Below are 27,173 nucleotides of genomic sequence, written 5' to 3' on the forward strand. Positions count from 1 at the left end.
GAATGGAATAATAATATGAGGGTCTGAGGAGATTTATAAAAACTACCTTTAACAAATTAAAAGCTCTTTAGGGCCAAGCGCAGTGGCTCACACCTGTAATCCCAGCACTTGGGGAGGCTGAGGTAAGAAGATTGCTGAAGACAGCAGTTCAAGACCAGCCTGGGCAGCATAATGAGACTCCATCTCTCTCTACAAAAGATTTAAAAAATAGCCTAGTTTGGTGGCATGCAACTTTTTGTGTGATATACTTCTCAGCAGGATGTGCATGAGGATATGTTATGTGCCCTTTTGTTGCTGAGTCTAGCTACTTGGGAAGCTAAGGCAGGACAGTCACCTGAGCCCAGGAGTTTGATGTTACAGTGAGCTATGATCAAGCCACTGCACTTCAGTCTGGGTGACAGTGAGACCCTATCTCTAAAAATAAAATAAATAAGATATTTTTTATTTAGTTTAACAGTTTCTACTATGTTAAATTCCATATATGTAACACTAATTTAAGTAGTAATATTAATGTTTTGGGGTGTGTTAGAATTTAGAGGAACTTCTGTACATTATTGGAATTGGTGACCTGAGAGGAAGAAGCTGGAGCAAAATTAATACAAGTAGAGGGTTTATTTGAATCAAGCTTGAGGATTGCAACTGGGAGCACAGATTTGAGTTGCTCTGAATATACCCTCTGATTAGCAGCAGTTAAAAGTGCATTTTTCCAGCCTGGACAACATAGCCAGACCTCGTGTCTGCTAAAATTCAAAAAAATTAGCCAGGCATCATGGTACATGCCTATAGTCACAGCTACTTTGGGGGCTGAGGCAGAAGGATCACTTGAGCTGGGAAGTCGAAGCTGCTGTGAGCCCTGATCATGCCACTGCACTCCAGCCTGGGCAACTGAGTGAGACCTTGTCTCAAAAAAAAAAAAAAAAAAAAAAATTTTTAAACGGAAGGAAGAAGCAGTTCCTGAGTTGTTTACTGAGAATTTATGTTAAAATAACATAAACTGTTGATTGGCTATACATTGTTCTTTGTATCACAAATTCCAGAAACATGAAGATAAATGAGTGAGGCAGCTAGTCAGGAAGAAAATGACTTTAAACAGTTGCCCCCAGGCTTGGGTGTAGGGGCTTGACTCAAGTCCTGTACTCATGTGTCTGTGCTTGCCTACCTCACATGGCTCAGACTGCTCGGAGCTCTTTTTCTTTTCACACAATTGTTATTTAACCTTTATTGAGTTGTGGAATATCTGGCTAGATGGCACTTGGGGAAAACTGAGGTCCAGAGAACTCAGTAACTTATTCAAGAGCACACAGCTCTTAGTATCAGAACTTGGATCTAGAACCCAATTATCTTGATGCTTAGTCATTGCTTTTTATCTGCTGTACTTCCTGTACCATATATTACAGTGTACTGAGTACTTAGAGACAAAGAATGTTGCCACATTTTTTCCTTAAGAGTGTTTACATATGACCAAGTGACCTGTGTGGCCACATACTGCTTTACATTTCTATTTAAATTACAGATTTTTGAGCATATGTTGGTGCTAGAGGAGAGACATTAAGCTTCAGCATTTTTTAGTCCAAAGGAAAGCTGGCCGGGTGCGGTGGCTCATGCCTGTAATTCCAGCACTTTTGGAGGCCGAGGCGGGCGGATCACCTGAGGTCAGGAGTTCGAGACCAGCCTGGCCAACAGGGTGAAGCCCTGTCTCTACTAAAAATACCAAAAATTAGCCAGGCGTGGTGGTGGGCGCCTGTAGTCCTAGCTACTGAGGAGGCTGAGACAGGAGAATTGCTTGAACCTGGGAGGCGGAGGTTGCAGTGAGCCGAGATCATACCATTGCACTCCAGCCTGGGCAACAAGAGCAAAACTCCGTCTCAAAAAAAAAAAAACAAGAAAAAAAAAAGAAAGCTTCATCTTGGAGGAAGTAGGATTTGAGCTGATTTAGAAGGATGTATGAGTGGAGAAAAGAATGGAATAGGAATAATAATAACACACGCAAAGTGTCAGGGGTGGAAATACATTGTTTTCTGAGCCTAGTGAGAGTCATGCCAGAACAGACAAATTTGTTTCAGAATAATGAGAGATGTACATTGTAACATTTATGTAGTATTTGATAGAATTTCTGTAACATGGGGATTGGTTAAAAATCTGACAATGTGGGAGACCATATTTGTACAAAGAATACTCATAGGCATTATTATACTGTTGACCCTTGAACAATTGGGGTTAGGGGTACTGACCCCTGTGCTGTGGAAAATTTGGCTGTAACTTTTGAATCCCCCAAAATTTAACTACTACTAGCCTACTGTTGACAGGAAGTCTTACTAATAACATAAACAGATAACACATATTTTATATGTTATATGTTTATATACTGTATAATTACAATAAAGTAAGCTAGAGAAAAAGTGTTATTAAATTGTAAAGAAGAGAAAATAGGCCGGGCACAGTGGCTCACACCTGTAATACCAGCACTTTGGGAGGCTGAGACGGGAGGATCACCTGAGGTCCGGAGTTTGAGACCAACCTGACCAACATGGAGAAACCCTGTCTCTACTAAAATTACAAATTAGCCGGGCGTAGTGGCGCATTCCTGTATTCCCAGCTACTTGGGAGGTTGAGGCAGGAGAATCGCTTGAACCCTGGAGGCAGAGGTTGCGATGAGCTGAGATCACGCCATTGCACTCCAGCCTGGGCAACAAGAGCGAAAACTCCATCTCAAAAAAAAAAAAAAAAAAAAAAAGAAGAAGAGGAAGAAGAAGAGAAAATACATTTACTATTCTTTAAGTGGAAGTGGATCATGATAAAGGTCTTCATCCTTGTCATCTTCACACTGAATGGGTTGAAGAAGAGGAGGGGTTGGTTTTCCCTTCCTGGATAGCAGAGGCAGAAGAGGTAAAGGAGGTGAAAGGGGAGGCAGGAGTATCAGGCACACTTGGTATAACTTTTATTGAAAAAATCCACATGTAAGCGGACCAGCGCAGCTTACCCACCATGTTGTTCAACTGTATTTGATTGAGATTCCGTAAAGGCAGACTTAACATACCATCTCTTCTGTACTCATCTTTTCCCACCACCCTGGTCTTTGGCATTTTGTGTGGAAATCAATACAGTAAATAAAGACACATGCACACGTATGTTTATTGTGGCACTGTTCACAATAGCAAGGACTTGGAACCGACCCAAATGCCCATCAGTGATAGACTGGATAAAGAAAATGTGGCACAGGTACAACATGGAATACTATGCAGCCATAAAAAAGGATGTCCTTTGCAGGGACATGGATGATGCTGGAAACCATCATTCTCAGCAAACTAACACAAGAACAGAAAACCAAATGCTGCATGTTCTCACTCATAAGTGGGAGTTGAACAATAAGAACACATGGAGACAGGGAGGGAAACATCACACACCAGGGCCTGTCGGGGTGGGGGGCTTGGGGAAGGATAGCGGTAGGAGAAATACCTAATGTAGATGACAGGTTGATGGGTGCAGCAAACCACCATTGCACGTGTATACCTATGTAACAAACCTGCACATTCTGCACATGTACCCCAAAACTTAAAGTATAATAAAAAAAGCAAAAAAAAAAAAAAGAATTTCAGATATTTTGTTAAGGTGTGACAATTAAATCTATGTCAAGGATAGTGTTAGCTTAGAGTTAACTGCCTAATGTTATGCCTGCAGTTAGCCCTATGGTTTTAGGATTGGATTATTTCTAAATAAATAAAGATTATGCATCATAATACCCATCCTTGTATCAGATCAGTTGATCAAAAAAGATTAAGATCCTCTATTAAAGGTCCCCAGTAGGTTTTTTATGCTTTTTTCTGTAAATAAACTTTAATATGATCATTTAACATTAAACCTGAGCTATCATGACAATACAGTCTATGAACCTGTATTCCTGGACTGTCATAGAATCAAAGAAGTTGGAAAGGCTTTAGAAATAATCTTCATTATTCCTGAAATAATTTGACTTGTTAATCCTTGTTGATTATACCCACGTGTAATTTGGGTATCTTTGAGTGTGCTTTGTCGGATAGCCGGTTCAGAAATCTACCTTAGCATGCTGTAAAACCTGTTTTAAAAATAGGTATGAGCCATTCAATGTGACTGAAAGGTTGTTGACACAATGGAAAAACTATTAAATGAGTTTGCACAGAAAATCACCATTACTGAAGAAAGGTTTTTTTATTTTAAACAGAAAATTCGTTGAATTTTTATTTCTATAGACCCAAATAAATACAGTTTAAAATATTTAGAACACTTTATATAACTAGAATACTGTTAGATTTTTGGTATTTATCTAAGTGTAGCTCGGTAAACAAATATATAAAGTCTTTGCGATTATTTTCTTGTGAGGCAGGCAGTGTTTTTCAAACTTTCATTTGAGCTTTTTCTTTTAAAAAATACTATTATTTATATGTGAACATTTAAATATTCCCTAAATATATTAAATATCTGATATGTTTAATAGAGTGATAAAATCCTTTCACATTTTGTGTATGAAATGTATATTATTTACATTGTTGGGTGTTAGGAAAGAGGATCTTTATTTTGTTAGATAATCTGGAATATTTGTCAATAAAGATTGGGTAAAGTGAAAAGAGGGTAAAGTGAAAAGTTGATATTCTCATATTCTTGTACCATTTTTCATAGTTTGCTTGAGGGGATAGGTTATAACCAATCTGGAAAGCATTCACAGTTGTCATGACAAACAAATACAATGAAGGTGTAGTGTATATTGAATAGTCCCCTAGCAAAATCAGTGGGGCAAACCTCTGGGATACAAGGTGGTTGAAGTTAATAAATCATACTCAAAGGCTTCCAGGACAGAAAAACAAAAATGGGAGATTTTAAGTCAGTAAGGGAAAGCTTCCTCAAAAAACCCTCGTGAGAGAAATGAAGATAGCCACACCTGACTGAGAAATTAAGTGGAGGTGAACTTTGAAATCTGTAAATAATCCATGTGTATGTAATTGAGAATTGACATTGTGACCTTATGATAATTGGATAGCTATTTTTATTTTCAATGTGAACAAAAACTGATTGCATGTATTTCTCTTTAAACTGCTATGTTTAAAAAAGGAAATATAAATACTTCTAGTTCCTAGATTGGGGAATTTTTTATATGAAAATTGATGTTAAAAATAATTATAATTGAAAACCTACTGTATGTCCTGGACTGTGGCAGGCATCTTATGTATATTATTTATTGGTCACAAAGATCCTATAAGGGGTGGGGAGGTACAGTTATTTCTAGTTTATAAGTGAAAGAAACAGGTTGAGAGAAATTCCGCGACTTATTCAATATTACATAATAGATAGTAGAGCTAATATTTGAATTTAGGTATTTTGACTCTAACCTTCTTTTCTTTCCATTATGTTAGGCTGTTTGTCAGGAATTTCAAAACATAGTTTGCTTGAATTTGATCAGTTAGAGTCACTAATATCTTAGGAAAGGTTATAAAATAATTTGGTTTATAACAGTAAAAAATACAGGCATTGAATAAATTCTGCTTTAAATTTTAGAGGTTTATCATCTAAACATTTGAACTTGTTGATAATTTTTATTGTATCTGAATCTTAATATGCTCAAAAAGCATGCATGCTCCCACTCATGCATGCTCCCAAGAGTGGTATATAAAACCTCCGGTACTTTGTTTACTGAGGCAAACTAGTGGTAGCGTTTCTACAGTTGCAGATCTGTATGTGCTAGGATTGGCTCAGCAGGGTGCTTTACCCCCAGGATTTCCCTGAGATCATCCTGTGTGTCCTTGGATGATCCTGGTTTGTAATGAGTTCTGCGGCCAATAACTGCTTTTGAACCTGTTTTAGGCTCATCCTTAACACTAGACCAGAGGTAACCTCTATGCCAGTGTCATCTTGTGACTAAAATAGTATTCTGGAGTTGATGGGAATCAGTCTCAAATAACCTCTAGGGTTAAGGAATCATTAAGTTTAGTACCTATCCTGTTTTAGACAAACACAGAAAAGATGCTTATGAAATGGTTTTTGGTATTTGTCTTAGTTTGATTATTTTTAAAAGAGATTTGCAGAGTTATAGAACATATCAGCAGTTTTAATCTGTTTCTTGTAAGTTACAATTCAGTAGCTTAATTTTTTTCAATATAATAAACTTTTAGGGACTGTATTTTATAAACTGAAATATTAAAGAGTTTTTTTGATCTTTGAGGATTAATTGTCGTAACTACTTAAATGACAATTAGCAAACTGTGATATCTGGGAGGTCTTTAGTGTTAATTATTCCTGTGTATTAACTCTAATATTGGCTTAGTATTTAACATAAATACTTTTTGGCTTCTTGGGTTATTTTAATTCAGTTTTGTGTTTACTGAGTGTCAGGGAAAATTAAATATCATTATAAATTCTGTCATCTCTGTTAAGCCATCCTTTAGCAATGGTAACTGACACTGGTTTTTAGAAAGAAACTACATTACTGATTGAATGAATTGGTTTCTTGTATGTGGATTTTTAGATGAACAATTTCTGGTATAACCTAGGAAATTCTGAAATTTCTTTAAAAGATTAAAAAAATTTCAACCTATTTTGTAAGAAAACAAGTGTTATTTATTCACGCAAATAGAACTTTCTATTATTGTGGCAACTGATTTTTGTTTACTTAAGAGAACCTGTTGCTAAAATAGTAATGAGGAAGAGTGTAATATAAGTCTTGTCATACACCCCTTGCTCTGCAAGTAACCAGAGTGCTATGTCTGCATGCTGTTCAGTCTCCTTTTGGAAGGTGGAAATAAAGTCATTTGTATGTTTTTCTCTCTTGCACAGCCTAAAATGACCAATGTGTGATTTCAGTGGAATAAATGGCGTCCAAAGTCACAGATGCTATAGTCTGGTATCAAAAGAAGGTAAGTTGATAGTCAAAACTTTTAGCTTTCTAAATGTTTGAATTTCAAAAATACATGTTTATTTCATGCTATAGATGTTAGGATTTTGCGTGGGAAAGGAAGATTATTTTTATTTTTCTCGTACTTATTTTACTTCTAAATAAATTGGAAAGATGATGCTTAAAAATATTTTTTCTCTACTTTTTACTCTACAATAGCAAAGTAGCTAGATTAATTATAATAGAAAGCAAATCTCCAGGAGTGGATAAAATTAGCATTTTATAAAAACATTAACACTTTCCTTAGTTTAATTTTTTAAAAGAAAGATTAGCAGAGCTGTTACATAACTTATATCAATAGTTTTTAATTTGTTTCTTGTAAGTTACAATTCAATAGCTGAATGTTTCAGTAAAATAAAGTTTTGGGAACTCTATTTTACAAACTGAAATATTAAAGTGTTTATTTTGATGTTTTAGGATTGTCGTACCTACTTTAAATAGCTGTATCATCTTATATATTTCAGAATAAGCTTTACCAGTGTAATGTTTTTCTTTATAAAGTCCAAAAGAATATAGGCATTTTTTGACAATACAATAAACTGTTTACTCCTAATGAGTGTTGTTTATATTCTTTAAAATTTATGTTGTTTTGTGTAATACCTTAGATCTTTTGTGTACATAGTGAATTATATTTGTGTTCACATTTTAAAACATTTTTATACCTTATTCTTCAGGTCTCTATTAACAAAATATAATGATACATTTAAAGCTTTTCTTATATGGGAGAAAAAACAGACTTTTTTTTTTTTTTTTTTTTTTGAGATGGAATCTCTCTCTCTGTCACCCAGACTGGAGTGTAGTGGCGCGATCTCGGCTCACTGCAACCTCTGCCTCCTGGGTTCAAGCGATTCTCTTGTCTCAGCCTCCCAAGTAGCTGGGATTACAGGCATATGCTACCATGCCCGGCTAATTTTTGTATGTTTAGTAGAGACAGGGTTTCGCCATGTTGGTCAGGCTGATCTTGAACTCCTAACCTCAGGTGATCTGCCCGCCTCAGCCTCCCAAAGTGCTAGGATTACAGGCGTGAGCCACCGCGCCCAGCCAAACAGATGATTTTTAAGTTTTGTTCAATTGAAAATAAGTGATAATTAAAACACTTTAAAAGTTAGACAAACTAAGAATATGGCCTTTTTAAAAATATTTTTTGAGACAGGATCTCGCTCTGTTGCCCAGGCTTGAGTGCAGTTGCACACTCATGGCCCACTGCAACCTTAACCTCTTGGGCTCATGTGGTCCTCCTACCTAAACCTCCCTTAGTAGATGGCATGGGATTATGGTCTGTTTTTAGATGTGTTATTTGTTTTCTGGGTAGAACATGCCATAGGTATATAATTATATTTTTCATATGAGGTACTTTATTGGAAGTATTGATATTGATATACTATTAATTGTCTTTTGTGTTTGTTAGTGCCTCCTTTTAAACTTTTAAACTTCCAATCAAGTTAAAAATCAGTCTGCTTAGCTAAAGAGCTAAAGAAAATTGTAAGTTAAGGAAAACAAAACAAAAAAAACTTTAAAAATTTTCCTGTCTATATCTTTGAAAGTTTTTCTCTTTCCTAATTTCTATCTATGGGAATAATAAACATTTTCTCTGTTTGGCTTTTTACATTAAACACTTTAGACTTTACTGAAGATCATTTATAGAACATACTTGATTGACCTTTCTTGGGATCAGAGGGTTTGAAATATTATACTCAGATTCAGTTAGCCCTGTAACTGAAGTTAGCCCTGTAACTGAAATGACCCTCTTATCCAAGGGTCATTTACCTGACAGCTTTGGATACATGCAACCAAAATATTCTCCAGAGCAACTATAGGAAATGTCATAAAATATACTAGCAAATGTAATCACATATTCTATTATATATATATTTATTTATTTTTGAGACAGGGTCTCACTCTGTTAACACAGTCTGGAGTGCTGTGGCACAATCACGGCTCACCGCAGCCTTGACCTCCTGGGTTCAAGTGAACCTCCCACCTCAGCCTCCCAAGTAGCTGGGACTACAGGCATGTGCCTCTATGCCCAGCTAGATCTTGTATTTTTAGTAGAGACGGGGTTTTGCCATGTTGCCCAGGCTTATCACATAAATTAGGGAGTTGCCAGAACCATTAACTGGATTTGATTTGCTCTATTTTTTTCCTTTTGCTTTTAAATTTAATTTTATTGAAGAAATACATGTGATACTTTGAAAGATTAGTGTTTCAAGGATTATTGCAAAAAAAAAAAGCAGCCTGCAATACTATCCATCCCTATCCTTACCTAACCTTTGAGTTTTGCTCCCCCAGAGGCAATCATTTTAAAGTCTTTATAGCTCATTGGTTCTGAAACCAAAGTTCTCCCACTCCTCATCCTAATAACTTTTGATGGAATACTGGCATTTATGGGTGGGAGTCAGAGATACAAAATGTCATACAACATTCTAAACTAGGATTGGATTGACTGACTTTTTCTTTAAAGGGCCAGATAGTAAATAATTTAGGTTTTGAGTCATAGGTCTCTGCTGCAACCACTCAACCTTGCCTTGCCATTGTAGCACAAAAGCAGCCATAGACACTATATAAAATTAATGAGCATGGCTGTGTTCCAGTAAAACTTAATTTACAAAAGCAGGCAAGGGTCTAGATTTGACCTGTAGGCCTTGATTTGCTGACCCATGCTCTAAGACAGCCTTTGTTGAATAACACCATTTTTAAAAATGATATTTCATGTTTTGAAGCATGCCTGCCTTGTTTTTTCTTGGTCATTTTATTGTAGATGTTACTTGTTGACTTCTGACTATATGATTAGGATTTAGCTTTTTTATAAGCTTCCCCTAAGTTTCCCCCCTCTATCATCCCAGTGACTCCAAATTTTGGTAAAATCAGTATTTGGTGCTTACATTATTATGTTTGTGTATGTATCATTTAAAGATATGTTATGTTATAATATTTCCAATCTGTGTAACTTTTTTTCCCCTTTGCTTGGTTTTTTGAATTCTTTTTCTAAGTCTCTGATGAAATTGTAACACTTCTCTTGTTGCAGTCAGTCATATTCAGGTTTATCTCTTCCCTTTTTCCTTTCTTGGAACTGACTCTCCTAGAATTCTCTGTTCATCTAGTCCATACTGAATAGATAGTTCTTAAGTCATGTCTCCCGGCTGCCATCTTAGTATTTTCTTTTATCATTAGCCTGAGGGTTCCCCTCACTGGCTTAGGTCACACAGATCTGTTTTTCTCTTAAATATATGCTTATTAAAAAAATTTTTAGAGGCATTTATACTTCAGTGAAATGAAGGCAGGAGAACTGCAGCCGTGCTTACTGATTATTTAACCACAGGTGAATAACTTTATTTCTTTGAGTCTCAATTTCCACTTTTCTACATTGACTAGCTAATGGTTCTCAGCCTCTTTTCAATCATGGACCCCTTTGTGTTGAAAGCCAAGGATCATATTTTGAGAAAAATGTATACAATATACATATACAGAAAATATCACATCTGTCTTAAAACCCAGGTTAAGAAGTCCTGGATTATATGATTTTTAAAAGTTTTAATATTATAATGTTCTTTGATTTTGTGACTATCATTCAATAGTACCCAGCTTATACTGAATAGTATCCTTGTAAATAAAAACCAAAAACATTTATCTTCATTTTCTTGAATATTTGTTTGGTTAGTAACTCACTTCTTTTTATTTTTGAGGGAGGGTCTCACTTTGTCACCCAGGCTGAAGTGCAGTGGTGTGAACACGGCTCACTGCAGCCTCGACCTCCTGGGCTCAAACGATCCTCCTGCCTCAGCCCCCCAAGTAGCTGGAACTACAGGCTCATGCCACCACACCCACCTAACTTTTGTATTTTTTTGACGGGATTTCACCATGTTTCCCGGGCTGGTCTCAAACTTCTGGCCTCAAGCGATCCTCCTGCCTTGGACTCCCGAAGTGCTGGGATTGCAGGCCTGAGCCACTGTGCCCAACCATAACTCACTTTAGAGTCACCTTTCTCCACTAGAAAATTGTGACGTTTTTATATTTATGATTTGAATACTGAATGGCCAAAAGCCATCACTTGATTTGTAGACTCTTTTGAACATGAGCTCTAATATCAGATGTGAAATTTCCAGGAGAAAATGAAAACAAACTTTGAAATTATTATAAATGTGTACAGAAATTCTACTTAATTATCAAGTATTTTTGAATAAGTTATTCTTTTGTTTTGTTTTTTTGTTGAGACAGATTTTCACTCTTTCACCCTGGCTCGAGTCAGTGGTATGATCTTGGCTCACAGCAACCTCTGCCTCTTGGGTTCAAGCAATTCTCCTGCCTCAGCCTCCCCAGTAGCTGGGATTACAGGCAGGTGCTACTATGGCCAGCTAATTTTTGTATTTTTAGTAGTGATGAGGTTTTGCTATGTTGGCCAGGCTGGTCTCGAAATCTTGACCTCATGCGATTTGCCCACTGTAGCCTCCTAAAGTGCTGGGATTACAGGCATGAACCATTGCACCCGGCCTAAATAAATTATTCTATGCATGGTTTATTTTGACATTTTAAAAGTCCTTTAATATCCAATTTTAAATTTTATCCTATTGTAGCCTTCATAGTTATGAATAATTTTAAAATTCCTGTTGGTCCAGAGTAATTTTCAGTTATTAACTTGGAGGAACTGTTAATGCAACAAGAATGACAACAGGGGAGAAACCAGAATAGTTTTTAGTTAATAATGAGCTGTTGAATGTGTTTTGTAGCAAAATACTCTGCTTTCATATATCTAGTTTCTCATTTCCAAGGAGAGGGAATGGAGTTACTTATCTTTTGGAAGTTATTTGAAATAGGGACCTGAAATTACATGTATTGAAAGATAATTGACACACTAAGTATTCCTTTAAACAATATAGTGACCCGTAAGATTCCACTGTGACTGTGCAGATAAAATTATGAGAGAATGAGGTTCTATTTTCACTAGATAAATATATAAGAGAAGAGTGGCTTAGAAAAACTCCCCAAATTTAAAAGGGAAAAAAAGCACTGGCAACATTGTATAGTCATAGTAAAATAGTGAATTTAGCTTATAGGGCTGAGGAAGAACTGTATGATACAGATCTTGGTCATTGTCTTTAAGGAGTCAATTGCCAATGAGAAAACTAATGAATATGTTTAATGGCCTTTAAATATGAGCCAGCTTTGGGATTCATTTAGTAATTTAAATGAGAAACTAGCTTGAGTAACATGAACTTGACTGGTAACTGCTATCAATTGTAAATAGTTGGGAACTTTAAGTTTTCCACCTTTTTGGTAAAGTTCAGCCATGTTAATGTGTGTGTGGGCATGCGCACATGTGTGTGTGTGTATGTGTGTGTACTTAAGTATGTGTAGGGCATTTCAGAGTACTAACTTGCCTAAGGTTGCACAGATGGCTCAAAAGTATTAAGTCTCAGCTTTCAACTCCAAAACCATGTGCAGTCATTTAATATTATCCTTCCTCCATCAGTCTCCTGGATTCTTTCACAGGTAAGACAAATCTAACTCAAACTATCTTAAAGGGGAAACTTATTGGCTTTCAAGCTAAACTGTGCTGAGTGGTGAAGCTTTTCTCAGGGTTGACTTAATCCCAAGACCAGAGCACCATCAGATGTGTCCGTCTGCCTCTTTTTTCCTATTGCTTTTCTAGAGTTGGCTTATTCCTTCCCATCACAGATGCCTTTCTCCATGTTGTGAGAATAAGCCCCAAGGTCCCTCCATACCCCTTCTCTTTTAGCTCCTTGAGAAGAAAGGATGTGTGGAGGACCGCCATATGGGGGTTTCCTACCCAAAATTATTCCTGACCTTTTTTCCTGGTGGAAGAGCCTCTATTTTGTTAAGGAATTCATTCCTCTCCACAGGTCTTACAGCCAAAGAATGTGTATCCGAAGTCTCAGAGGGGGTGAATCCTGATAAGTCTAACCCAATCATGGCATTCTGTTTCCCTTGCCAGTGACTGGCATAGAATGGGGCATGTATTCCAGTTATGGCTAATGAGAAATGAAGCCTTCTGGGAAAAGTCTCTCACATCCTAAAAACAACCAATAATAATAATAGCAAACCTTATGTGATGCTTATTATGTGCCACTTTTTCAATGCTTTACATATATTAAATAACACAGTATAATGATCTGAAATAGAGGGTTGCCTTCCTGTCTTGGGACATTGGTGGGTGAGGCACTGTTGCCTGAAATTAGTTTCCCTTCCCTTCCCTCCCCTCCCCTCGCCTCCCCTCGCCTCCCCTCCCCTCACCTCCCCTCCCCTCCCTTCCCCTCGCCTCCCCTCCCCTCCCCTCGCCTCCCCTCCCCTCCCCTCGCCTCCCTTCCCCTTCCCTCCCCTCCCCTCCCCTTCCCTTCCGTTCCCTTCTCTTCCTGCCTGTCTCGCTCTGTCACTCAGGCTGTTGTGCAGTGACACAGTCATGGCTTACTGCAGTCTCCAACTCCTGGGCTTAAGCAGTCCTCTTGCTCAGCCTTCCGAGTAGCTGGGACTACAGACTTGCACTATCATGCCCAGGTAGTTTTCTTCCTTTTTTGTAGAGGCTGGGTCTTGCTCTGTTGCCCAAGTTGGTCTTGAACTCCTGGCTTCAAGTAATCCTTTTGCCTCAGCCTCCCAAAGTGTCGACATTGCAGGCATGAGCCTGCAAGCCTGAAGCTTTTATAGTGACTTAGTTCCCATGAAAGGAGCTTTCTAATAGGCTGAGGATGTCAGAAATGAAAGATGGAAAGAAAACTTGAGCTTTTTAGGACTTTATGAACCATAAAATTAATCAGTTCTGAAAGTGACCTAATTTGGGATTTCTTACTGTATGAGAGAATAAATCTCTGTATTTTTTCAGTCATTTGAAGTTGGGTTTTTTAGTTTCTTGTTTCTGAAAGCATCCTAAGTGATACACAGAAGTGCTTTCTGATGGGGTATGGCTTTCTATACAGTCCTCTTGCCTTGGCTGGTTATAGTAGTAGAGAGAAAATTAAGATCTACCAAAAAGAAGTACTGAACCATAGACAAATGCGCTTATTACATTTTCACTTTTATGTCCTTTTCTTGAATGTAATTTTAAACTACCATGCTTTATAGTATGATAAGGTTAAAAGAGCACTGTGTATAGCATCGCGACCTCTATTTGATTTTGTGACATTTACCAGCTTATGATATTGAACATGTTATTTAATTTTTCTGAGCCTTAGTTTTTTCTTTTGTAAGCTGCAGATAGTAATGCTTCCCTTGGATGAATCACACAGGTTGTGACAGAATAAGTCAACTTTAAATATGATTTTTAAATCTATGTTTATGTTTATAGGTACATAGTAGGTTTAAATATTTGTGGGGTACATGAGATATTTTGATACAAACATATAATCACATCACTGTAAATGGAGTATCCATCACTTCAAGCGTTTATTGTTTCTTTGTGTTCCAAACATTCTAATTATACCCTTTTAGTTATTTTAGAGTAAATTATTGTTGACTGTAGTCACCCTGTTGTGCTATCAAGTACTGGATCTTATTCATTCTATCTAACTGTGGTTTTGTACCCATTAACCATCTCTGTTTCCCATCCCTACTACCCTTCCCAGCCTCTGGTAATGATCACTCTACTCTACATTTTCATGAGTTCAATTCTTTTAATTTTTAGCTCCCACAAATTAGTGAGAACCTGTGAAGTTTGTCTCTCTGTGCCTGGCTTATTTCACTTAATATAATGTCCTCCAGTTCCATTCATGTTGTTGCACATGTCGGGATCTCATTCTTTCTTATGACGGAATACTACCCCATTGTGTATATGTACCAATTTTCTTTATCCATTCATTCATTGATGGACACTTAGGTTGGTTCCAAATCTTGGTTATCATGAATATTGCTGCAGTGAACATGGGAGTGCAGATATCTCTTCAGTATACTAATTTCCTATTTTAGGGTATATACCTAGGAGTGGGCTTGCTGGATCATATGGTAGTTCTATTTTTAGTTTTTCAAGGAACCTCCGTACTGTTCTCCATAGTGGCTGTACTAATTTGCATTCCTGTCAACGATGTACAGGGATTCCCATTTCTCCACATCCTTGCCGGCATTTGTTGTTGCCTGTCTTCTGGAGAAAAGCCATTTTGACTGAGGTAAGATGATATCTCACTGTAGTTTTGATTTGCATTTCTCTGATGATCCATGATGTGAAGCACCCTTTCATATACCTGTTTGCCATTTGTGTGTCTTCTTTTGAGAAATGTCTATTCAGACCTTTTGCCCATTTTTAAAATGGATTATTAGATTTTTTTCCTATAGAGTTGTTTGAGCTCCTTGTATATTCTGGTTGTTAATTCATTGTCAGATGGGTAGTTTGCAAATATTTTCTATCATTCTGTAGGTTGTCTCTTTGTTGATATTTTCCTTTGCTCTGCAGAAGCTTTTTAACTTGGTGTAATTGCATTTGTCCATTTTTACTTTGGTTGCCTGTGCTTTGGTAGTATTACTCAAGAAACCTTTGCCCAGTCCATTATCTTGGAGAGTTTCCCCAATGTTTTCTTGTAGTAGTTTCATAGTTTAAAGTCTTAGATTTAAATATTTAATCAATTTTGATTTGATTTTTGTATATGATGAGAGATAGGAGTCTAGTTTCATTCTTCTGCATAGGGATATCCAGTTTTCCCAGCATCATTTATTGAAGAGACTACTTTCACCATTTGTTGAAGAGAACATCCATCGTGATGTTCTTGGTACCTTTGTTGAAAATGAGCTTACTGTAGATATATGGATTTGTTTCTGGGCTTCTATTGTGTTCCACTGATCTTCATGTCTGTTTTTATGCTAGTACCATGCTGGAGTTTTTTTTGTTTTGTTTTTGCTTTTTTGAGATGGAGTCTCCCTCTGTCGCCCAGGCTGGAATGTAGTGGCGTGATCTCGGCTTACTGCAACCTCTGCCTCCTGGGTTCAAGTGATTCTCCTGCCTCAGCCTCCGGAGTAGCTGGGATTACAGGCACGCGCCACCATGCCTGGCTAATTTTTATATTTATTTATTTATTTATTTATTTTAGTAGAGACGGGGTTTCATCAGTTGGCCAGGCTGGTCTTGAACTGACCTCAGGTGATCACTCACCTCGGCCTCCTAAGGTGCTAGGATTACAGGCGTGAGCCACTGTGCCCAGCCACTGTGCTGTTTTTGTTATAATAGCTCTGTAGTATAATTTGAAGTCATGCAATGTGATTCCTCCAGTTTTGTTGTTTTCACTCAGAATGTCTGGCTATTCTTGGTCTTTTGTGGTTCCAAATAAATTAAATTCTAGGATTATTTTTTCTATTTCTCTGAAGAATGTCATTGGCATTTTGATAGTGCTACATTGAATCTGTAGATTGCTTTGGGTAGTATGCACGTTTTAACAATATTAATTCTTTGCATCAGTGTTTTGTAGTTTTCATTGTGGAGACATTTCATTTGCATGATTAAGTTTATTCCTAGGTATCTTATTTTATCTGTAGCTATTGTAAATGGGATTACTTTCTTGATTTCTCTTTCAGATTGTTCACTGTTGGCATATAGAAATGCTACTGATTTTTTTATGTTGATTGCATTCTGCAACTTGACTGAATTTGTTCATCAGTTGTAATAGATTTTTGGTGCAGTCTTTAGGTTTTTCCAGGTAAAAGATCATATCATCTGTAAACAAGGATAATTGGACTTCTTCCTTTCCAATTTGGATACCTTGTATTTCCTTCTCTTGTCTGATTGCCCTAGCTAGGACTTCCATTGCCGTGTTGAATAACATTAGTGAAAGTGGGCAGTGGCTGGGCATGGTGGATCATGCCTGTAATCCCAGAACTTCAGGAGGCTGAGGTGGGAGAATTGCTTGAAGCCAGGAGTTCAATGTCAGCCTGGGGAACATGGCTCAACCCTGTCTCTACAAAATTAAAAAAAAAAAAAAAAAAAATCCAGGTGTGGTGGCATGCCCCTTTATTTCTAGCTACTTGGGAAGCTGAGGTGGGAGGATCACTTGAGCCCTAGAATTGAGGCTGCAGTGAGCCATGTTTGTGCCACCACTGCACTCTAGCCTGAAAGACAAAGCAAGACCTTGTCTCAAAAAAAAAAAAAAAAAAAAAAAAAGCCAGGCACGATGGCTCACACCCTAAGGCAGGAGGGTCTCTTGAACCCAGGAGTTCAAGAGCAGCCAGGCAACATAGTGGGACCTCGTCTCTAAAAAAAATAGAGAAAAAATAAGCCAGGCATGGTGGCATACACCTGTAGTTCCAACTACTTGGGAGGTAGAGGCAGGGGAATCACTTGAGCCCAGGAGATTGAGGCTGCAGTGAGCCATGATTGTGCCACTGCACACCAACCTAGTTCACAGAGTGAGACCCTGTCTCAAAAAAAAAAAAAGAAAAGAAAAGTGATCTGTTTTCTTCCCAGAATGTGGGGGCTTTGGGGGGAAAAAAACAAAATGGTCATCCTTGTTGTGTTTTAGATCTTTGAGGAAAGTCTTTCAGCTTTTCCCTAATCAGTTTGATACCAGCAATGCATCCATCATATATGGCTTTTATTGTATTGAGGTATGTTCCTTCTATACCCAGTTTTTTTAGTGTTTTTATTATGAAGGGATGTTGATTGATTTTGTCCTTCATTTTGTTGATATGATGTATGACATTGATTCATTTGCATATGTTGAACCATCATGCATCCATAGATAAATCCTACTTGGTCATGATGAATGATCTTTTTAATGTGTTGTTGTATTCGGTTTGCTATTGTGTTGAGGATTTTTGTCTTTATCAGGGATACTGGCCCATAGTTTTCTTTTTTTGATATGTCTTTGTCTGGTTTGGGTATCAGAGTAATACTGGCCTCATAAAATGAATTTGAAAGTATTCCCTCTTTTTCTACTTTTCAGAATAGTTTGAGAAGGATTGGTATTAGTTCTTTAAATGTTTGGTAAAGTATAGCAGTGAAGCCCTTGGGTCCTGGGCTTTTCTTTGCTGGGAGACTTTTTATTACAGCTTTGATCTCATTATTTATTATTGGTCTGTTCAGATTTTGGATTTCTTCATGGTGCAGTTTTGGTAGCTTGTCTGTGTTTAGGAATTTGTCCATTTCTTCTAGGTTTTCCAATTTATTGGCATATAGTTGCTCATAGTAGTCTCTAATAATCCTTTGAATTTCTGTAGAGTCCATTATAATATGTCCGTTTTCATCTCTAATTATATTTATTTGTGTCTTCTTTTTTTCTTAGTGTGGCTAAAGGTTTGTTGATTATTTTTTCAAAAAACAAACTTATTTCATTGATCTTTTGTATTTTTTGGTTTCGATTTCATTTATTTCTGCTCTGATTTTTTTTTTTTTTTTGGAGGCAGATCTCACTGTGTTATGCAGGCTGGTCTTGAACTACTGAGCTTAAGTGATCTGGCTGCCTTGGCCTCCCAAAGTGCTGGGATTACTGCTCTGAACTTTATTATTTATTTTCTTCTACTACTGATTCTGGGTTTGATTTGCTTTTATTTTCTAGTTATTTAAGATGCACTGTTAGGTTGTTTGAGTTTTTCAACTTTTTTGATATAGGGGCTGATTGGATTAAAGAGGATTAAACTTTCCTCTTAGTACTGCTTTCACTGTATCTCATAAGTTTTAGTATGTTGTATTTCTATTTTATTTGTTTCAATAATTTTTTAAATTTTCTTCTTCATTTCTTCATTGATTCACTGGTAATTCAGGAGCATATTGTTTAATTTCCATGTGTTTGTGTAGTTTCCAAAGGTTTTTTTGTGTGTGTGTGTGAGATAGCCTTGCTTTGTTGCCCAGGCTGCAGTGCAGTGGCACAATCATAACTCACTGCAGCCTTGAATTCCTGGGCTCAAGCAATCCTCCTGCCTCAGCCTCTTGAGTAGCTGGGACCACAGGCATGTGCCACCCACCTGGCTAATTTTTTAAAGTTATTTTTGACTGGGCATGGTGGCTCCCGCCTGTATTCCCAGCACTTTCGGAGGCTGAGGCAGGCAGATCACTTGAGGTCAGGAGTTTAAGACCAGCCTGGCCAACATGGTGAAACCCCATCTCTACTAAAAATAGAAAAATTAGATTTCTTGCTTTTTATTTTTTGTGTATCTGTTGTAGGTTTTTTGATTTGAGGTTATCATGAGGCTTGTGAGTAACATCTCATAACCCATTGTTTTAAACTGATGACAACTTAATACCGATTGCAAAAACTAACAAGCAAATGCCCCTTGCTTTTTAACTTTTTGTTGTTTCTATTTATATCTTTTTATACTGTCTTTATCTTAAAAAGTTGTTGTAGTTGTTAGTTTTAATACGTTCATCTTTTAGTCTTTCTACTCAATATATGAGTGGTTTATATATCACAAATACAGTGTTACAATATTCTGTGTTTGTCTGTGTACTTAACTATTACCAGTGTGTTTTGTACCTTCAGATGATTTCTTATTGCTTTTTAACCTCCTTTCAGATTGAAGAACTCCCTTTAGCATTTCTTGAAGGACAGATCTGGTGTTGATGAAATCTCTCACCTTTTGTTTGTCTAGGAAAGTATTTTTCCTTCATGTTTGAAAGATATTTTTCCTGGGTATACTATTAAAGGATAAAAGTTTTTTTCCGTCAGCACTTTAAATATGTCATGCCACTCTCTCCTGGCCTGTAAGGTTTCCACTGAGAAGTCTGCTGCCAGATGTATTGGAGCTCCATTGCATGTTGTTTCTTTTCTTTTGCTAGTTTTAGGCTCCTTTCTTTATTCTTGACCTTCAGGAGTTTGATTATTAAATGCCTTGAGGTAGTCTTTGGGTTAAATCTGCTTGTTGTTCTACGACCTTCTTATACTTGAATATTGATATCTTTCTCTAGGTTTGTTATTATCTCTTTGAGTAAACTTTTTACCCCAATATCTCTCTCTCTGCCTCCTTTTTAAAGTCAGTAACTCTTAGATTTGCCTTTTTGAGGGTATTTTCTAGATCTTATAGCCATGCTTCATTCTTTTTTATTCTTTTTTCTTTTGTCTCTTCTGACTGTATTTTCAAATAGTGTGCTCACTAATTCTTTTTTCTGCTTGATCAGTTCTGCTGTTGACAGACTTTGATGTTTTCTTCAGTATGTCAGTTGAATTTTTCAGCTCTGGAATTTTTTTTTTTTTTTTTTTTTTTTTGAGACAGAGTCTTGCTCTGTTGCCCAGGCTGGAGTGCAGTGATGTGATCTCAGCTCATTGCAGCTTCTGCCTCCTTGGTTCAAGCAATTCTCGTGCCTCAGCCTCTTGAGTAGCTGGGACTACAGGTGTGCACCACCATGCCCAGCTAATTTTTTGTATTTTAGTAGAGACAGGGTTTCAACATGTTGCCCTGGCTGGTCTCAAACTTCTGAGCTCAAGCAATTCGCCCACCTCGGCCTCCCAAAGTGTTGGGATTACAGGTATGAGCCACCGTGCCTGGCCACTCAGCTCTAGATTTTTTTTTCTCTCTCTCTCTTTCCTTTTTTTAAAGTCAACCAGTATATCTTGAAGCCCCAGAATTTGATTAACATTTTAAAATTATTTCAATCTTGTTAAATTTTTCTAATAGGATTCCAAATTCCTACTCTCTTTTATCTTGAATTTCATTGAGCTTCCTCAAAATAGCTATTTTGAATTATCTGTCTTCATGGTCTTATATCTTTGTTACTCGGGAATTGGTCACTGGTGCCTTATTTAGTTCATTTGGTGAGGTCATGTTTTCCTGGATGGTCTTGATGTTTGTGGGTGTTCATTGATGTTTGGACATTGAAGAGTTAGGTATTTATTGTATTCTTTGTATCCTGGGTTTGTTTGTACCTATCCTTCTTGGGAAGGATTTCCAAGTATTCAAAGGGAATTTAGTTTTGTGATCTAAATCTTTGGTCACTGCAGCCATGTCTGCATCAGGGGGCAACCCAAGCTTGGTAATGCTGTGACTCTTGCAAACTTGGGCAGGTACTGCTTTGGTTGTCTTCAGTAAGAACTGGGAAAACTCCCTGGATTGTCAGGGAGAGTCTCTTCCTTTCCTTTAGTTTTCACCAAACAAATGGAGTCTCTCTGTCTGCTGAGCTGCCTGGAGCTGGGGGAAGGGTGATGCATGCACCCCTTTGGCTACCACTACTAGGACTGTGCAGGTTAGACCTGAAGCCAATATGGCACTGTGTCTTGCCCAAGGCCTACAGCGACTACTACCTGGGCTATCACTAACATTCACTCAAGGCCCAAGAGCTCTTCAGTCAGCAGGTAGTAAATCCAGCTAGGCTTGCGTCCTTCCCTCCAGAGCATCAAGCTCCCCTGCCCTACTCCCCATACGCCCCAACCCCAGCCCAGGGCAGGTACAGAAATGCCATCCAGGAGCCAGAGCCTGGAGTCAGGAATCTTAGAAATCTACTCCATGCTGTATTCTGCTGCAGTTGTGTTGGCACCCAAGCCACAAGACAAAGTTTTTTGCACTCTTCCTTCTCCTTTGCTCATGTAGGAGTTTTTCTCTGTGGCCACCACCGCCCCAGGCCCACAGCAAGTACTGCCTGGCTACTGCCAGTGTTCACTCAAGGACCAAGGGCTCTTCATTCAGTGTTTGGTGAGTAATGCCAGGCCTGTTCTCTCTGTTCAGGGCAGCAGGCTTTGCTCTGGCCCATGCTGGGTCCAGAAATGCTGACCAGGACCCAACGCCTGGAATCAAGGAACCCAGGAGCCTGCCTGGTGTTCTACCCTACTGTGGCTGAGCTGGTGCCCAAGCTGCAAGACGAAGTCCCCCTTTCTCTTCCTTAAGCAGAAGGAATCACTCTTTGTAGCCATCACAGCTGAGAATGTGCTGGGTCACACCCAAAGCCAGCAGGACCCTGGGTCTCACCCAAGACCTGCAGTGAGTACCGCCTGGGTACCACTTATGTGTATTCAAGACCCAAGGGGTCTTTAGTCAGCAGGTGATGAATCATGCCATGGCTGTGTCCTTCCCTTCAAGGCAGTGGGTTCCCTTCTGTCCCAGGGTGTCTAGAAGTGTTGTCTGAGAGCTACAGCCTCGAATGGGCACTTCAGGACTCTGCCCAGTGCCCTATTCTGTTGTGGCTCACCTGCTATCCAAGTTCCAAGACAAAGTCTTCTTAGTCCTCCTTACTCTTCACTCTCCTCTCCCCAAATGGAAGGAAGGAGTCTCTCCCAGAGCTGTGAGCTGCACTCCCTGGAGTTGGAGAAGGAGTGGTGCAAGCATTCTCTTGGCTGCCCCAGCTGCTATCTCACTGGGTTGCATGCACGCCAAGTCCACTGGCTCTGAGCCCAGCACAGTACCAGTACTTGCCTAAGAATTGCAGTCCTTGTGGCCTAGAGTGCCTTTCAAGTTTATTTGGGACCACAGAAGGCGGTAACCTGTGGTGGTAGGGCTAGCCGGAACGCAGTTTCTGACTGCTGGGCTGGATGATACCCCTCTGCCTAGGACTGGTCTAAATGCTCCCTCCAGGGGCACCAGCTGAATTCTGCCCCATGTTGCTTTCCACTGTGACAGGGCAGCACCGAGTTCCAATGCAAAGTCTCATAATCACTACACTTTCTGTCCCCCAAGCACGTTGATATACTCTGTCCACACCACGTGGCTGCTGCTGGGAATGTGGGAGGGGTGGTGTTGACAATTCAAGACTGTCTTTCCTGCCCTTTTCAGTTGTCTTTCCTTGATAAGGGTTAAAACAAAGTACTTTGTTTACTCACCTGATTTTTGGTTTTTATAGAGGTGCTTTCTTGTGTAGTTTGTTCAATTTGGTGTTTCTTCTGGTAGCATGATTGCTAGAGGTTTGTATTTGACCATCTTGCTCCAATAACCTAAATATGATTTCTTGAAAGTTTTTTTACCAGGTGTGATGTTGCACACCTATAGTGTGCACACCCAGCTACTTACAAAGCTGAGGCATTGATTGAGTCCAACATTTTGAGTCCAGGTTGGGCAGCATAACAAGACCCTCATCTCTAAAAAATAAAAATAAATGTTTAAGTGGTTTATAAATTGTCAATAAATATGAAGTACAGTCAGCCCTCCAGGTCTATGGGCTCCACATCTGTGGATTCAAGCAACTGTGAATCAAAAATAAATTTTTAAAAATTTTTACTTATTTATTTATTTATTTTTAGAGACAGTGCCTTGCTCTGTCTCCCAGGCTAGAGTACAGTGGTGTGCTCATATCTCACTGTAACCTAGAACTTCTGGACTCAAATGATCCTCCCACATCAGCCTCCCAAGTAGCTGGGACTACAGGCACGCACCACCACACCCAGATCATTTTTTAATTTTTTGTAAAGATGGGGTCTGACCAACATGGAGAAACCCCGTCTCCACTAAAAATACAAAATTAGCTGGGCGTGGTAGCGCATGCCTGTAATCCCAGCTATTCAGGAGGCTGAGGCAGGAGAATCGCTTGAACCTGGAAAGCGGAGGTTGCAGTGAGCCAAGATCGTGCCATTGCACTCCAGCCTGGGCAACAAGAGCGAAACTCCATCTCAAAAAGAAAAAAAAAAAAGGAAAAATAGAAAAAAATACCTTTCACTCTTCCCTAGCAGTACCTTTTTAGGCTTCTACACAGTAATGTTTATAGACTCCAAGGGGATCCATCTATAGTTCTCCTTAGTATAAAAGTACTGAGTTCATAAAAACATTATCAGTAGAAAATTCCTTAAGGTTTTTGAAATGTCTTTTTTACAGTGTTAAGGCACTATAATACATACATTTCTACATTTTTAACATTTATTTTATATTCTCTTTAGAAGTTAAGTGTTTCATAATAGAATGTTTTTGGTTTTTGTTTTGCAAATACCTTGGTACATCAAGACTAGGAATTTCTACATAATATATAATTTATTTGAAATACTGCAGTCATTTGCTTATGACCTTTTTTGGATAAAAGGAATAGTTTTTCCGTTAAAAGGAAGCAATTATTGGCCTGTAGCGGTTGCCAGATACAGCACCTAAAAATTAAAGTAGTAGTTTACACAGGTATGAGGAGATCCAAGAAATGATGCTATTTGAATAGAGCTGAAGTTCTTTATTGAATAAAGCTTCTTATACCTGTGGGGTATTGGAAAGAAAAATGTTTTATGACTTACTGGAAAACTAGCCTGTAATCTTTTTCATTTTTTGATGAATAGGTTTAAAACAGAGATGTTCATCAATGATATAATATTTGCCGGTTATATTCCAAGTGTCTTGCAGTCAGTTTATTTTTAACCATAGCAACAGACATGATGGTGAAATAAAGTAGTAGATTACTGTTGGCAGCCTAAAATTAGGCAAATGTACCAACTTTGAAAGACCTGGGAGTGACTAAAACACTGTTGTTAACCTGCTGTATGTTTACAGTTCTACAAAGAATGACATAAATGCCATTTAACAGGTAAACTTAGAAGCTAAATTGCTCTTTGCCTATTGGACCATAGAGTTTATTCAAATAAAAGCTGTAGATTCAGCACCAAGGATTGATTCACAGAGAATAAAATGCTGAAGATATACAACCTAAAAGTTTCCCATTTGAACTTTTGCCCTGAATCAATATCCTTATTGGCATATATTTGCCTGGCCATTTTAAGTGAAGTCTTGCTTTAGTTTGCTTTCTGTTTTTGGTGTCTATTTCTCTACCCCTGTGATGGATTCGAATTACAAAGAGTTCTGGTTTACCTAGTTTGTGGAGAAGGGGGATAGTGTAATCTCTAATGAAGTAGGATGGTATATAAAGAGCTAGTTAGTAAGGTAGCCTTATTAAAATGTACTTCTTTTACAGCTTTGGGGAATCAGAGGAATGAGGTCTTATTTTTCCAATCTCAAAATGGTAGGCAGCAGGGTGTATTTCTAATTACTGCTGTTTTGTCCACTGTGACACTTTATTATATGGTTCATTTTTATTTACTGGTAGAAAACCAAGGAGTAAATTACTAGGTAGAACCTCCTTACATTGATTTCATATAAGGAAAATTCAGTACATTTAGTTTTACCTATAGAGATTGATTTTTAGGATTAAAGATTTTTTTTTTCTTCCCTGTCCACCTCACCTGGTCTCAGTGTAGTTCTAAAGCTAAAGTTTATTACACATGGATTATTAAAGACTTTTTTTTTTAAACCAAGACTTTCTCTTTCCAAAAAATCATGTCCTGATAGGATTTACACGCATTTATGTTTAAATAACATTTATGATGTGCCTACTATGTATCAGGCACTGAGTTCCCTGTTTTGTTTTTTTTTTTTTTTTTTTTGGAAGATAGGTTCTTACTCTGTTGCCCAAGCTGGAGTGCAGTGGCACGATCATGGCTCACTGCAGCTTCAACATCCTGGGCTCCTACCTCAGCCTTCCAAGTAGCTGGGGACTACAGCAGTGAGCCACCATCCCCGCTTAGTTTTAAAAAAATTTTCTGTAGGGATGGAGTTTCTCCATGTTGCCCAGGCTGGGCTCAAACTCCTGAGCTCAAGTTATCCTCCAGCCTCTGCCTCCTAGAGTGTTGGGATTACAGGTGTGAACCACCTTACCCAGCCCCACTGAGTTCTTATCTTTAGGAAACTCTGCCTCATGGGGGAGCCAAGATGTAAACAAGTAACTATTATGCTTTATGGTAAATGCTACAGTAGAATTACCTTGAAAGTGTTACAGGAACTCACATAAAGTTCCCTGTAAATTGTTTCCTCTAGTCACCATTCTGTTACTGCTTTTGTCTTCTAAATATTTCTCAAATCTGTTGTGATCTCCCTACCTTCATTACTCTTTCATTCTTGTTCCAGTTAAATATTTTTTCTCACATCCACCAGAGTGATTTATCTTAAACAAAAATTTGACCTTGTCACTTATCTTTTTAACACTTGTCAAAGCCTTTCTTTCATATGTGGTATAAACTCTTTGCAAGGCCTATAACGATTTTTCTGGTCTAATTCCAGTTAGCTTTGTAGCCTCATTGCCTCCCCCTTTCAGCCTTCAACTTTTCTTACCTTCTAACACCATCCCTCCAAATAAAACTGTTTGAAGTCTTCCCATGCTATTTTTCACCTTAGTGTTTAGACTGCCCACTTATGCTTTTAATTTTTTTTTTTTAACTGAAGTTGCTCCTTAAAACTCAAAGCTGGCATCTTCCCCTCACGGATATCTTTCATAATCCCCTGAAAACTGGATTAGGTATCTCCTCCTGCTAGTGCTCCTATGGGAAAGTTGTGTGTGTTCTTTTTGTGGCAGTGGTATAGCGCTTTTTTTTTTTCTTGATTCTTTCTCTTTACAGTTTACAGAGTAATATTGTAGTTACCTAGCATCCTCCAAAGGTCACCACTGTGTTGCTTGTTTGTTTAATTATCATTATGAACTTATGGCTTTAAAGATATTTCATATGTTTCCACCTGTTGGAGTTATTGTCCATAATAATGTCTTTCCCATTGTCAGACAGATTGTTCTGTCTTAATAATAGGAGCTTATTTAGGTTGGCTTCTGAATCTTTTTGACATGACCCTAGTAGTATGATAGTATTCACTGAGGAAAAAAATTTGAAATGGGAGCAGTTGTTTCTGCATGGAGACAGGGAAAGCTACAGAGAGATCATGATCCTCTTTTACCATCCTAGATATAAACATTCTGAGATGTTCCATATAAGCTAAATTCATTCTGCTCCATTTAACAATAATTACTTGGGAATCTCCTCTTTTTTCTTTTTTTTTTTAGACAGAGTCTCGCTCTGTTGCCCAGGCTGGAGTGCAGTGGCACGATCTCAGCTCACTGCAACCTCTGCTTCCCGGGTTCAAGCGATTCTCCTGCCTCAGCCCCCTGAGTAGCTGGGACTACAGGCATGCGTCACCATGCCTGGCTAATTTTTGTATTTTTAGTAGAGACGGGGTTTCACCATGTTAGTCAGGCTTGGTCTCAAACTCCTGACCTCATGATCCACCCAGCGCAGCCTCCTAAAGTGCTGGCATTATAGATGTGAGCCATGTCACCCAGCCAATCTCTTTTATAATATCAATTATTATTCTACTTCTGTATTACAGTGGTATTTTGTTTATTCTACTGCTTATTACAGCCTGACTTGATAATCTCCCCTGCTAATCCATGAGAGTAAGAATCATTATCTTTATATCGCCATTATTTCAAGGTCTTACTGTATACTTGGTACTTGGTAAATGTTTACTGGTTTGATAACAGTGCTGTCAGGAGACAGTATTTATATTAAACTTTTAATTTATATAGTTTTTTATTCTTAAATTAAGTACCTTTGATGTGCCATGAATTAAGCCAGGCACTTATTTCAAGGGACTTGATTTGAGTTGTCAAATCTGTGAAATAGGC

At 38.2% G+C, this 27,173-nt stretch overlaps 1 protein-coding gene across 10 annotated transcripts in view; it reads left to right on the top strand.

Annotated features, from left to right (window-relative positions):
- The window catches only part of PHTF2 (putative homeodomain transcription factor 2), a 155,724-nt gene that overhangs the window by 34,507 nt on the left and 94,044 nt on the right, over positions 1–27,173 (top strand). For 6 of the 10 annotated variants that reach the window (XM_001159146.7, XM_054687604.2, XM_054687603.2 and 3 more), the window contains exon 2: positions 6,802–6,881. In XM_001159146.7, coding sequence (XP_001159146.2) covers positions 6,837–6,881 — 45 coding nt within the window. In that variant the 5' untranslated portion in view covers positions 6,802–6,836. Of the gene's footprint in view, positions 1–6,801; positions 6,882–14,953; positions 15,028–27,173 lie in introns of all 10 variants that reach the window. The other 4 variants (XM_016957641.3, XM_054687602.2, XM_054687601.2 and 1 more) reach the window with 1 other exon arrangement.

Source organism: Pan troglodytes, chromosome 6 (assembly GCF_028858775.2).
Source record: "Pan troglodytes isolate AG18354 chromosome 6, NHGRI_mPanTro3-v2.0_pri, whole genome shotgun sequence".
Lineage (NCBI taxonomy): Eukaryota > Metazoa > Chordata > Mammalia > Primates > Hominidae > Pan > Pan troglodytes.